The sequence below is a fragment of the Sipha flava genome, unplaced genomic scaffold (genome assembly GCF_003268045.1).
Source record: "Sipha flava isolate LNK unplaced genomic scaffold, YSA_version1 71_pilon_pilon, whole genome shotgun sequence".
NCBI lineage: Eukaryota > Metazoa > Arthropoda > Insecta > Hemiptera > Aphididae > Sipha > Sipha flava.
This window is the reverse complement of record NW_020273611.1, coordinates 2,049,982-2,065,532: the sequence shown is the minus strand read 5'-3', so window position 1 is coordinate 2,065,532 and position 15,551 is coordinate 2,049,982. Positions and strand designations below refer to the sequence as shown.

Genomic DNA, 15,551 nt, shown 5'->3' with positions numbered 1-15,551 from the left:
AAAAAATGGTGATACTGAGCGTCACTTGCTAGAACGTACAAAATAAATGAGTCTAGTGTTTGAGAAATACGTAAAAATGAAGAAACAATACGATAGATAATAAATAAATTAGTTGTAGGAATTAAAAAAAATTAAACCTAACCTCCTTTTTTACATTGATTTATGGTCTTGTTATCCTCGCAGGTTTGTTGAAACGTAACCTTCGCGGATAACGAGGGATTACTGTACTTATTATTAATAATATATATTAATTTATTTATTTCAGTTTTCTATCAGGAAAAATATAATTTTGAAATTCAGTATATTATGAAATTTTAGTATTTGACACTCGCACATTATTTATCATTATAACCTGAACGTAAATTTGGTAAAAAACTACACTTAGCTTTAGTCATATAAAACGGTTTTGTTCCGATGGCTTTACTCGTGGTAATGAAAGATGGTAAGAAAAAAAAACTTGTTATACAAATTATTTTACTATTTATAATCAAACCAAAACATTTTAGAGTTTATAATATACATTTTTGCTCTTATAAGTATAAAGAATTCAAGAATTTAGATTATGTAAAAAATATTAATTAGTGCTTATAGTTCATGATTTCTTGATTCGTTATTATATTGTACTTGCCAGCATTTTGTAAGTAGGTAGTATAACTATAAACCTATATTTAGTAGGGTCAATACAACTAAATATATATATGTATTTGACCAATTTAAAATAAAAATCATTTGAAATGATGTAAAATATACTTGGAATATAAAATTTTTTAAATAAATTTATATAAATTCGACAATAATATAATTGTTTTGACAATATTACTTTTTGCGTATTTTATCCTTAAATTTTTCTCTATTATATTTTTTATTTATTTTAATTGAATTTGATATTAAAAAAAGGATTACTGAGTCTTACCCAATGGAAACTCGTGTGAAGACTCAGATGTTATTTTGATTACAATTGTTGTTAAAATATATTGGTACAACTTCAAAAACATAAATTAAACAAAATGTTTGAAAACATGGGAAAATAAAGAAAAAATACTATGTAGGTATTATATAATAACATAGCATTAATTAATAATAATGACATGCAGAGGCGGAATGACCCGCCGGAAAATTGGGACAATGCCCGATGGCCTGACTTGTTTGTAATGAAGTGGCCTAGTGTGTTGAAAATAATTTTTATTTTCTTATTTTTATTTGAACATACTTTATGGTATTATTGAGCAAATATGCCAAATTCTTGGTACGCTAAAAATTAAGTATTAAACATTTTATTCGAAGCTAAAGCTTGAATTTATTAATTTTTTTTTTATATAGAATAAATTTATTCAAATTTATATATTAATTTGTATATTTTTTATTTTGACTGATACTCGTTTTCACTAAATCAATTTTTATATGCTTAAAAAGTACATGAATTATTTTTCATTAACATGAAAAATACATTAAAAACATTTTTTTTTTTTTAATAAAAACATTATAACACAGTTATTAATAACTATTATTATACATTATTATTATTAAGGATTAACGTTATAATATGAGTCGATATCTTACAATTTACCAAAAAAAAAAAAGTATATTTGATTATATTCATTCATTTTTCATAATTGTATTTTTTTTTTTTAAAGAAGTCGTACATGCAATTTTAAATAAAATTTATTATAATGATTTTTTTATGCTGAAGTTTTATAACTCTCTGTTAGGTACTTGTCAATAATTATATTTCCGTATTCCGTTTTAAGATTTTATTTTTTTTATTTTTTTTGGCGGCTTCTAACGTTTTGATAATTTGGATTATTATCAATGCTGGTGCTATTTAATTTAACGTATACATCCGTCTGAACTTATATAACTAAAACCGTAAGTTATTTCATTAGAGGAGGATTTTCTTTATAAAAGTTTTGGTTGAAATTTGAATAGAACGACTCACAAGCATTGGCGGTTTGTTATTGGCTTGACAATGGAGCAGCCCAAACTGTTGGTGGATATAAACAATTGTCATCGATATAATTATATAAAAGACATTTTGAAATTTTTTTAACTCTTTCGTCAGTTGGTAGATCAGCCATAAAATCTTCAAAAAAAACATTCAGATATTTCAACCGACTTCAGATACAAGTATATTAAAAGTCTGACGTAACCAAATGCCTATTTTAGATAATTTATTTTGGCATTCGATCGATAATACGAAGTTTTGAATTTGATGATAACTGGGTTAAATGAAATGGGCAAGCAGTTATATCTATTGGTAGCCAAATTGCATGTACAGAATTTAAATTTACTTATTCAAAATTGATGCTTACAATTTTGGGTAATAAACATAGACCGATCGATGAATATTTATCAACAATGATATTAAATGTATGTTTTTCGTAATTTGTATAGGTTTATGATTTATAAATATATAGATATACTAGCTGAGCCGACAAACGTTGTTTTGTCATATAAATTATTTCTAGAGAATATTTTGCTAGAAAAAAATAACTAATTTAATATAGGCGTGTAGGGATGTGATATGTAAGTGGAAGAGATACGGAGTACTGTAAACGGTGACGAAATATAAAAATGAAAGAATATCAAACATTTATTTTTTTAATAATTTATTAAAATCGGTCCATTAAAATTATATATATCGCTAGTTATGACAATATGAGTAAAAAATAATATCAATCCCTTAATGCAACAGGGTGTACAATATTCTTGATCATCCCATCTTTCGCCAACACAAACAAACTGGATGGTTCGTATAATTTTCCGTATGAAAAACATAATGTGCTCAAATCAAAGACACAGACAGACATCGTTTGGCCTAAGATATAGCATTATATTATGCTATATAGAAATGATAATATTTCACCTTTTCGGTACTCTCGGTTTTTTGGTTCAAATACTTGATGTAATAGTCAAACAATTTTTATGGTTGATACTATTTTAGAAAAGAAGCTAGTTAAAATATAAAATGCTTGCGAAAATATTTTGGTCATAGATTCTTCCAATATGTAGACCAAACAAATTATTTTATAATTCTTTCAATCGAAAAACGGGCAGCAACTATTTATTAATAAGACTGTAAAAGGTAAGCGAGTACATTTTAAAAAGTGACTTGAAAATACTTGTTTGTCCGGCATGAAATATTGCCCTTTATAGCATGTAAGTTTCAATATTGAACATGTTACATAGTTTTAATTTTAATTAGTTCATATACATAGAAGTCTGCTGGGTAATGCATTTTTTGAACATTTATAATGGAACTGTAATCAACAAGTGTTATTTTGTTTTTAAATTTTTCGGCGAGGTTTAATCGACTAATTTATAGCAACATCATAAACAGCGCGTGTAATATCGGTCCCGCAAGAAAGCGCGAACCAGATAAGCCGCCTGTAAATCTTTGAACGACACATGCGGTCGTTTTACATGTTTAGTGTTACGTTTTAGAAAAAACGACTTTCAAAAGCATCGTACAATAATGTAAATTAATTGCCCGTGACGTACCTAACCTACGGTTATCCCCCTTAGGAGACGTAGCACCAACATTGTTTTTCATCCGCAGCGTTTTTGTTCGCAGCAAAAGCAACGGGACGCGGCCACGGCGTACGTTGGCGACGAGGACAATGTCGACCCGACAGCCGATCAGCCGTCCTACAAGCTTTCACCCGTTCAACAGGAACACATACTGGACGACATCCGCCGGCACAACCAACCGGAGCAGTGGTGGACCGCACCCGGTCCGACGGGCACGGTTGCGCCGTCGCCGACCGCGAACACGGAAGCGATATTTCGCGGTGGTGACGTTGGTGACGACGACAAAGACGAACGCGACCAAGACCGGAGTCCGGTGAACGATCAACTGCAGCAGTTGTTGCAGATCAACGACGTGGCCACCGCGGACGACGGCGTTACCACCGTGGTCAACCTAGACGACGACCGCCACGGTAAGCAGAGGTCCGTCGGTAACGGCGGGATTGGTGGTGGTGGTGGTGGTGGCTGGCACCCGCAGCCGTCGCCGTCTTACAGCCGACCGCAGCAGCACCCTTCGTTATCGCCGTACGTCCCACCACCGCCGGCCGTGAAACAACACCAACAGCAGCACTATCCGACGATTTTGCCGGGTTCCACCGTTCCCCCGCAACTCCACCAACATCACCAACTCAACAACCAGCAGCAGCAAGTTTTCGTCACGACCTCGTCGTCGCAGTCGTCGCAGTCATCACAGTCGTCGCAGTCGCCGCAGTCGTCGTCTGACGTACCGGTCACGTCGAACGGTCATGGCCATCACAACCAACAGTACGCGCAACAGGCGCAGTACTATCCGAAACAGCAGCAGCGGCCGGCCGTGGTCGCCGCGTCCAGTGTCGGCGGCTTGGACGGCGAACTGGACCCGGACATCGAGCAACAGATCCGCCAGCAGTTGTCGGCCGTGGTAGGCGCAGGCGACGGCAATTACACGATACTAACTGGTGGCGGTAGCTTGGGCTCTCGCATTACCGGAGCAGCGTCCAACGATCACGTGCAGTACATGAAGATCGGTGGCGGCGGCGGCGGCTCACTACCATCGTCGGCCATCCGAAACCGCGGCCAGCAACAGCCGGCCGAGAGTAGCGCCGCCGCAGCCGCCGCCTCAGGGCCGATCACCCCGAACAGGAACACGATCGTCAAAACCGTCGTGGTGCACCAAAAAGCGTCGCCGAAACCAGTCGTAGCGCCATCGGCTGCCGTGCCGCCCGCCACGGTCGGCAAGGTGACTCCGGCGCAGACATGGTCGGTCAGCGAACAACAGCAGCTGGAACAGCTGGCGCGTCAGGTGCTGCCACCCGGTGTGGCGCAGTACGAGATCATCCGAGCCGGCGGCATCGACGACGACGTGAAGGGCAGCGTGGTCGGTGACCCGGTGGCCGCGGCCACGATCGGCAGGCCTGGAGACGCGCTCACAGTTGGCGGTGTGCCGCAGCAGCAACAGCCAGTGCTCGGCAAAAAGAAACCCGTCACGTTCGTCATACTGGAGGAGCGGCCGGATGGCACTGTCCGCGTGCGCGGCGTCGAGAAAAAGCAGCAAGTTGTGGGTGGAGGCATCGTTGACGGCGGAAGTGGCGGTGGGGAGGCTACGGATCAGTCGGGCCCGGTGGCCGCGGACGACGAACACCTCCAGCAGCTAGTCGACCGGTTGAACAGGGGTGAACTTCGGTTGCCCGGAGCGGGTTATCCGTCGGTGTCCAAGACCAGCGGGGCGGACAGCGCGACGTTGGCCAGCACCACAGCCGCGACCACGCTTCCGGCTTACGTGCCAACGTTCGCCTCGACACCTTCGCCGCCGCCGCACAAGTCCAACGGTGGTTACGGCATCACCAAACACCGCGATTCGTCGTCGTCGTCCGCGTACTTCAGTACGCCCAAGGTTACTTCGTCCACGACCACCACGGCCACCACTCAACAGCAAAAACTGTACCAAAACATTTTCCTACCCACCGTGGTGCCCACAGCCGCGGTAAGCGTCACCACCGCGCCTGAACAGAAGGACCGGTACCATCACCAACATCACCAGCAACAGCAACAGCAGTATTACACGGCACCGGTGATCACCACGTCCGCGTCATCGTCGACTCCGCGGCCGGTGAACTCAACGCTATCCTACCACACCAATATCAACCACGACAACATTCACAACAACAATCACAGGGGCGTGAAAGATGGCGTGTTCAGTGGCGCCCTACGCCGTCGCGGCTACTATGCGATGGCCAAGTACATGCGGCAGGCCGGAGTGGACTCAGTGCTCGAAGAAACTGGTATTATAGCGAAACATTATCTTGTAATAAGTGTTCGTCCCATCACCTCGGTCACGTAAGCCATGGGCCGCGAAATATAATGTGATTTTTCGTCCGTAAACATTTCACAAACATTGTATTACGACCGGCGATCGCCGATTTTGGAATTTGACCATTACAATGTCTGTCGATACGTCTAAAGTAAAACTAAAACTCAAACTAATCAGGTGTATTGGGAAGTTACAAAAAACTGGTTTTCTGAAAATCTGAAACTAAAACCATTGTCAGTTCCTTGTCAGTCGATATTCTACAAATAAGACGTGACGTGCCCTCAAAAATATTCTTCTCTTTAAATTTCACGGAAAGGATTTTGATTTTGAATCCAACATAAACGCGGCAATTGATGTTGTATGTAATGCCCTATAATTCTAACCATACCAATAGCGAGCTGATATCCTCTTGATGTAAATATTTATTTCAATCTCAAACCCGAAGAATATTATGTTATTTCGATTAGAAAATTATAGTTTTTACAATGACAGCAGATAACTTCATCAGTGCAACAGTGTTATTAATAATATCCGGACGGGTTCCGAACATACGTTAGATCGCAGGATAGGTTTCACTTATCAGATGCATGTGAAAGTGTTATTGTTCTTGGTTTGCGCGAAAAATTTATGGTTAATACACAATAACGCTCATTTGTTTTTCACACGCAGACATACCACCTTAAGTACGTTGTCGGAAATAGCCTATGTGATTCTCCTTAAAATTCGTCATGCTTCAGTGCCATGATTTTTATTTTAGTTATTTATCTTTCGATTTAGATAATTTTATTTTTATCTTTACATATCTGGGGAAAAAAGTCATTGCTCTACATTTACATTGTTTCGGGTATAACCACGAAAAAATGTAAAATATATTAAGATCACACACCGACTGATAGATATTTTCAACTTGGATACAATCACTTTAACGCTGTTTAAATATCTATTTTTTTTTTTTTTTATGTCAAACAGGTCCTTTTACCATATTCGTGCCCACAGACAAGGCGTTTCGTGCTTTACTTGTACAGCTAGGTGGTCCAGATCGTGCTGAGGACAAGTTTCGCGAGAACCCACGTTTACTGATCGGGGTAAATATGTCTATAACTAATCAAAAAAAATTGTTGCGTTGTCAAAAATTTACATTGAATAAGTGTAAATTGCTGCTTTGAAAACCAAAGATACATTATCTGGATAGATAATATTTACAAATTAGAATGAAGAGGAACATGAAAGGAATATATGATATAAAATGTAATTTTCATATTGAAAACAAAAAAAACTTTTAGTTTAATGGATAAGAAAATAAGTGTCAATAGTATTAGATATATTGGAAGGTGAATTTCGATTTTGAATATAATAATAATAATGATAATAAGATTTTTATCGAGCAGTTATCAATAAATAACATTTACATATTAATATTTATGGTAACACTTCTTCGCCTATTACTAAGGGCAACTTTTTGACGATAGACGAGTCTCTAAATAGTTTAAATAAAATTTAAATTGGAAATTAAGTAAGAAATGCTTAACAGAATATGTAATTTTTAAAATATTTAAAAATAACAATTTTCTATAATAAACACATGTCTAAAGCAGTATAAGAATAAATATATTCATTGATATTAATTCAATAATGAAAACAAAAGGATTGAAAATAAATGATAACAAAAATTACAAAGCATGAGTATTAATAAATAGTCATTTTTCAACATATAATTTAAAATGTTAATGATTTTTACAACTATGTTAATAATATTATCGAATAATAATAATAATAATATATTATATTGAAAGCTTTTCGTATAACTTTTATCCACTTGTCAGGTAATTATTAGGGAATTTAGCAGTATTAACTAGGATTTTTGACGCGTATAAATCTAGTATTATATTTATGAACAACTGGTTCTGTCAAATTTTAGATTATTTAGAATATTATCATGTGTGACACGTGTTAAGTGATTGGAAATATTTCGTGAACATATTGGACACACGCTAAATGTAATATAACTGATTGAATATGAAGTATAGGTTCAAATATTACGTAACGTCTTAGTAGCGTTTTTAAACTCAAATGTATTTTCTTCCGGATGCGAAAACGATTGATTTTTCTAATTGCGTACGTTTTTCTTCTGTAAGCTTCTGTTGCACCACGTCGTACCCGGAGCGTTCAAAGCTGCTGATCTGATGATCGGAGACGAAATGACTGGCGTCAGCTTGGCGGGCACGCAGCTCCGGGCCAACCTGTACTCGCGGCAGCTGTACGACAACCGATGGAACGACATCGAAGTGAATATCTAAATAATATTTTACACTATAAAATTGCGTTACGAGTTTCGCACGGCCTGACCAGTATTACTTCTTGTCGCCGTACGCGTAGCACTGACCTACGACATTAGTTGTGACGTTATTGCTCACCGTAAGCACTTTCCCGACGTGTTCCAGGTGCTCACCGTCAACGGGGCTCGGGTGCTGGAGGACGTGGTTCCGGCATCGTCCGTGACCACGGACGATGGTTCCTCGGCGGACGACGTAGGCAGCGTCGGGTCTGCGCAACAGCGCAGGGATATTGTGCTATCATCTGGTGCCGAAGGAACCGGACTCGGAGGGACCGGAGAAAATCAACAAATCATGGCTATCGGGCACGCCGTCGATCGCGTACTGTTCCCGTTGCCCGTGGGAGACGTGTTGGCCACGATGAGGGCCGATCGCCAACGGCGTTACTCCGTGTTTCTGCGAGCCGTAGATGAGCACTGTTCGTCCGGCGTACGATCCATGCTCACCGGTAATTATGATTTAATAAAAAAAAAAAAATGCTTTTTAACAGCGACGACGCACCGGAATGACGATTGGATTATATGTCTTGTTTGAGACTAGTTTCCGCCGAAATAAATATTTTCTCGGTAACTTTCGAATCTAAACAAATATTATCGTCATCGGTCAGCTCGTGTTCACAAGAAAAAAAACATTATAATTCAAAGCTTTAGCCTTAGATGCAGCGCCGGTGCTACGATTTGGGAGGCCCTGTGCGGATTTAGAAAAACGAGGCACCTCCCCCAACAGCTAAAAAGTCGTAACCGTACTACTTTGATAATTGTTATTTGTATAACATTATTTTTGTTTTAAAAGCGCGCGTCAGTAATTGCTGAAGTAGCGGCGGTAGGATTTGCGCGTAACTCGGACCCGACATAAGTGTCAACACAGCCGTTTGCGACAGTAGAGGATATTCATAACCAATAAGTGTATTTTTATCGACGACGTTCAAATATTATTACTATTATAGGTACGGACTAAACTTATTGTTTAGTTTTCTATAGTTAAATTTTTAAAGTAAATTTTTCGGAGACATCGGGAAAAAGCACTCAAGCACGCGCGTTCCCGATCGCTCAAACGTTACAGCGATTGTTGGTCGCGTTCCCCGCCGGTAATAAGTCGGGGAAGGGTTCGATGCGTCCCGGAGACGAGCCCGGGGGCCCGGGTTCGTCGCCCGAGAAGCACGCCAAAAGCCTGCGCACAATGCTCATCACGCGCGTCACGTCCGTTACAGGCTCCCGGACGCTGACGGTGTTCGCGCCCATGGACGAAGCGTTCCGCGTGCGCCGCGGCTCGGGTAACCACACGGCCGCCGGCAGCGGGTCCATCGTCGACTGGCTGCTGCGAGAGGACGCGACCGGCCGGTTCAAGAAACGGGACCTTCGTCGGATTGCCGATCGGTTCGTGCTCAGCCATTTGGTGCTGGCCGGGCCGGGCGACCCGCCGATGTACACCGCCGGGCTACGGTTCTACCAGGTCAAGGACACCGCGTACCGGCTTCCCGTCGGCGGAAGCTCGGCGCCGGTGGAAGACGGCGACGGCGTGACGACGGACGACAGCAGCGACCGCGACGGCGACGACGGATTTTCCACGTTGCCGCCGGTTGACGGCGAAAAACCCCGTTACTATCAACTGACCGTCTACAAGGATTCAGGTAAGGCTGTTTTATTTGATTTTTGATTTTGATTACAAGTACACCGTTTTGTTTACCGTTCGTTAAAGTGTCTGTGTAGAAATTATTTAAAAAAAAAAAAAAAAAGAATATACAGGTGACAAATGATGTCAACAAATTCATATTTTTAAATTTCTCGCCATTAACGTTTTACTTAATATCTACATCACACTGTACATTGCATACAGTGGTCGAATCGGGAAGAATTAAGTAGGCCGTCCCGAAGATGAAAATCAAGGGGGAGTGAATAATAAGAAAAATGCCGGCTACAATTTTTTTACTCAATGTATGTAGTCGTATTTTTTTCTCTTTAATATATATATATATATATATATGTCAGTGTCGCACGTTATTAAAATTGACAGTTTAATTATATATATATATTTTTTATTGTATAATAAGTAGTTATATAAATTTTATTCGTGTAAAACTGTATTACGAAATATGTAATATTTGTTTTCCGTAAGTAAAATTAGGTCCTTCTAGAATATAATGAAACAAGTCCGACTTCCGACTGGTGTTTTCGTTGGGGGGATGAGACACCTCCCCAAGACCTGCTTTCGGGACGGGCCTAGAATTAAGTAGAGGAGCTCAGTCCAAGGATTTAAAAAACTACGTTCCACGTGCGTGATTATTTAACAAATACTCGTGGGGGCCCCCTCTGACAACCTTACATTTGTTTTGAATACCATTTTTTTAGTCACACAAACATTTAAATTCCAAATATTAATAACAAAACATACAATGAATAAAATATACACCAAATTACGTATAACTGTATAAACCAGACGTTACTATTAATGTTTTTCCTGAAATGATGACACCTACGCTTATCATAACCGCTGTATAATATTTTACTATGAAAATATATTTTCTCATGTACCTATATAGGTACTAAGCGTAAATAGAATTATATTTACCACACATTCGAATTAATTTTCAACCAATTGTAGTATGTGGCCGGGCGCAGGTCGACGCGTGTCTGCGTAGCATTGTTCCATCTATAACCGTGCTGCGTAGTCTACCGAACGTCATTTCGGTTAACATAGATTGGACACTGATAAATGATAACACTAGCGTAGCTCATCATGTTAATAAACGAATATCAAAAAATAGTTTTGATATTATGAATCGTAATATTCGTCATTAAAATTGATGTAAATTGAAATCCACATTTTAATAGTAATTATTTTGAACATTAGTTAAGGTGAACGTGGCGTCCCCCCATTCCAGGGAAAAAAAAATACTAGAGGAGCTCCGTCCTCCTACAACCGTCCCCCCTCAAATTCGAGCAGGTGTACACGGATCGGTGGCACAGGTACCACAAGACTTCTATGACTACATATTTAAAAATCTGCTTTCCGATCGATATATCCATCGATTTATTGGTCGTTTAGTCACAGGCCATATCATATCGGCTTCGAAGTACCCACCGAACCATACCGTATGCCAAACTTACCAAGTCGAGATCGCGAATCTAGAAAACACTGCACTTTGATCACCAACATACCGAAAGTGTTACGTTCGAATTCCATGTTGAACCCTCCGTTTGTAGTTCTGTGTCTCCAACGAATCTTGAGATTCGGCACATGAAACAAGTACATATTGACTTACCAATGCGGCCAATCTAACGTGGTTTTGTTTACAATTTTCAAACACCTCAGAATATAGTTTTGTTTATAAGAGGAAACATAGGTATTGAATATTTGAACGAGACCATTATAACTAGAGCTTGAATATGTATGTCAATTTATTCTTTTCACTGTGACTGCATATTTTTACGTATTACCCCGGTTTTGTATATTTTAGCTACTGAAATTAATTCTATTTTTATTTTTTTTTTTTTAATATATATTTTCAGTTGAATATTCACAAAGCTACACATTATTGATGAATAAACCATATTAGTATATTTGTTTTGAGATTTTTGCATATATTGGGGTTGAATAAATACGAATAGAGTTGTGTAAATACATATATATATATCTCCGAGCTCTAGTTATGACATATCCCTTAGTTAGGTACCTAATTATGCTACTCGTTTGGAAAATATTGAAATATATTCTTCTTGTAATATAGGTTATAAAATAGTTTAAGCTGTTGCGTATACAGTACTGAAGAATAATTATTGATTGTAGGTAGGATACGGCTGAACGGCGGTGCCGCCCAGGTGTTGGTTCGAAATGTACCAGCCACCAATGGCGTACTTCACGGATTGGACGCGCCACTCGTTTGATGACTAGAATCGTACTTAAAACAATCCATGGTTCGATTTGGATCCGTATCTACGTTGAAAGTCATCGTTTTTATTTATTAATTATTTTGATAGTTGTACTAATTTTTTTCGTTCTCGCTTTAATTCATGTACACATTACTACAGCAAAAATAACCTGCGTCTATTTACTATTTTTATGAGTATTTTTATTTTTTATTTTCCTTGCGTGTTTTTTTTTTCGATTTTTATGCATTAAGATAATAATACATAAGTATTATAATTACATTATTCTTTTGTTTTGTACTCAGAAACGGAATAATTACGACAGATACTACATAATACGTTGAAATACTATATTAAGAAGTTTATAATTTAATTTTTTTTTATTGTATTATTTTGTATGATACTCGGTTTATTTAACTATGAGTTTTTTTTTTTTTTGTTTTTATACTACATGCAAAATATGTATTAAACATTTATATTTTAAAATTTATATAAATATGTTATGTGTTTTACTTTAACCTAAATATAATTTACCTACATAATAGCTCTATGATCATATTATATTAAAACATGTAATAAAAACAAAGATTGATAGAATACTTATAAGTTATTATCAAGTAAGAACAAGCTGACTGCTTGGATTTGGTTAGGTTAGGCTAGAAGTATGTCTTTTTTAACAATAGTTGATAATATTTGTATTATATGAACGATCGAATATTTTTTTAAATAAAACGAAACGAATAAACTGTCTGTAGGATACGTATTTTATTCATGGACATTATGTTGAATTTCAAATTTAAAAAGCTGTAAAAAGAAAATAATTTACATTACATGTTTACGTGTACATGATTAAATAAATTCAATAAAATATATATTTAACTTTCGAGTAATTTGCGAACTATTAATATGTATCAAACATTTAAATATTATACATTGTATAAACTATTCACTATTTAATTTTTAGTTTTTTAGACTATTGTTCTACATTCTAGTTATGTTTAAATGTTTTATATTATTTCTTACCTTGTTTCACAGCTCGTTGATCGTAACTTGATTGATCAGTTACATTTTGTTTCAATTAAATTAATTTCAACCCGATTCGATTGTTTAGCATACAATAAAACTGTATCAACTAGTATTATCGACGACAAGAGAAAAAATTAAAAAGTTAGACGATATCTATTTATGTTCTAAATAAGCTCGTCATATGTACTAGTGATTAAGGAAATAATACACGGAGAATTAAAATATAAACATAATTTTAAGTCTATAATCTTTTTTATTCCACTTATGTGTACGTAGTACAACATTAATATAATTTTAAAATTAATATAATATATAAATATTATTACTAAATAAAATTACCAGCTGTAACCAAATATAAAATAATATTTCGATACTAATATGTAATTTTAAATGACACAAATACTTAAAATAAGGTAGCTATGCTACGGTTTGAATAAAATATAAATCGATAACTACAGTATACAATAAATTCTCTATGGGCTATGAACAAATATTTTAAACAATATCCATAATTTAATAGTACATTTTTTTTTTTTTATTGTTAATTTTCAGATTTGAGTGGAATGTTTTGAAAATACACCAATTTTAAATTTAAAAAATTATACTACTACTACTATTACTACTAATAATAATAAAAGTTACTATATATTAAGCAATACTATTAATAGAAGTAACTATAATTTATATGTATGTATGTATGTAATAATGTTTGTATACAATATTTCGTAAAATACAGAATGATGTATTGATTTTATTACACAGAATGAAAAATATCAGTACATATTCATTATACAATTGGAATCGATGGATAACTAACACAACTCTTGAATATAGACGAAGTAGTAGAATTGTAGATTATAGTTCTAGAATTTTTTAGTATTGTGATCGAATTTAAATTCTACCATAAACTTGTATATTGATATTAATATATTATTTAATATTGATATATATATATATATATATATATATGTAATAGTATATTAATATTATAATGATTTTTCGTTCTATGTATACCAACAATAATTTGGGAATAGGAATGGATTGATATTTGATATACTTATAAGATATATTAGCCTTAGTTATAAATAAAAACATATGTATTAGTTACAGAAATAGTAATTAAACCTAAATTAGTAATCAAACAAATAACTATGTATGAAAATGTAAAAAAAAAAATGTAATTAAAACTAAAGACTTTAACGCGCACAGCCACATGAAAAGCATAAAATGCTCATATGTACGTGGTCTTTTAATAAAATGTAAGTTTTTTCCATTCGGTTCCCCGAAATTGAAATTAGAATCAAAATTAAATTACCAATTTAATGGTATTAGATAACTTGCATTCGTGTGGATATCACCTATGTAACGATACTTCACGGTCCTAATGTTGCAATTACGACTTTCAGTACACGTATTTCAGTGCACGCTAACTACAACCAAGGAATAGTTATTGAACATTTTAATTTTTATAAACCACTTATTATAAATACTTTATGCTCAGGCACGAGACATATTGTCTGTGGGTAATATTGTAAATTAATCATTTAAACCATTCATCATTATATACTCGTATTTAGGTGGTATTAACGGTTGATAGTAAATAGTAATTATTGTTTAACAAAAATTTAAAAGTATAAAAATGTAATAATTTAATAAAGAGTTGTTTAGTTGAAAAGCATCAATTATGTTTTCTTAAATATTATTTGATATTTAAGTAATACAGTGCGAACTTCAGAATGTCAATATTAACCTGTGGGTAAGGTAATGATAAAAAGGTAAATATGGAGGATTACCGCCGTTTATTTAGCTGCGTTGATACCAGAGATTGTTAAAAGCACATTACAAATACTGAACAGTGGAATTCAATGAAACATAGACGTCTATACTGTTGGTGATAGAAAATCTAAAAAAAAAAAAAATTAAAAATTCTAAACCTTAAAAAGACTTTTATTAAAATTAACGGTCTAAAGACATACAGCGAACTCTATAACATAAATTAAATCAACTACCAAGCAACTAAGTTAATATTAAAAAGTCAAATAACTATGTTAAATATCAAGCACCATTGACAGTAGTGAAACCAAAGAATAAAAATTATATTATTAGACACCTATGAACGTTCAGTGCCTGATACCCCACAACTGGAGTTTAAACTACATCTGATGCACAATAAACTCCGAATGCGATCATTGATATAATTTTAATACTGTTTAAACTTCTATATGTATATATATTTACACATCCTATACTGTTATTAAATTAATAACTTAACCTATCGAGTGGGTGTGTACACATCAATACTACCATAAATACGCCAGTAAAAATATGCACAGCATCGAAACCTCAACTCGAATATTAAACAATCTCCTCTCGTCGTGTGAACCATCGTTAACTAAATGGTGACTTAACCTAGGACAGCGTTTAAAGTAACGGAACACAATAATATTAAAATTACAAATATAATTAAATGCACCTCCACTAATGTTTCGTGTCGAAAACTGTTAATGTCAA

The 15,551-nt window shown here is 35.9% G+C and overlaps 1 protein-coding gene across 1 annotated transcript in view; it reads left to right on the top strand.

Annotated features, from left to right (window-relative positions):
• LOC112692210 overlaps positions 1–12,398 on the top strand; it is a 24,662-nt gene extending 12,264 nt beyond the window's left edge. The window contains exons 2-7 of the mRNA XM_025566811.1: positions 3,572–5,786; positions 6,785–6,900; positions 7,951–8,100; positions 8,257–8,596; positions 9,359–9,778; positions 11,935–12,398. Of these exons, the coding sequence (XP_025422596.1) occupies positions 3,572–5,786; positions 6,785–6,900; positions 7,951–8,100; positions 8,257–8,596; positions 9,359–9,778; positions 11,935–12,032 (3,339 nt within the window). The 3' untranslated portion in view covers positions 12,033–12,398. The remainder of the gene's footprint in view (positions 1–3,571; positions 5,787–6,784; positions 6,901–7,950; positions 8,101–8,256; positions 8,597–9,358; positions 9,779–11,934) is intronic.
• The last annotated feature ends 3,153 nt before the right edge of the window (positions 12,399–15,551 follow it).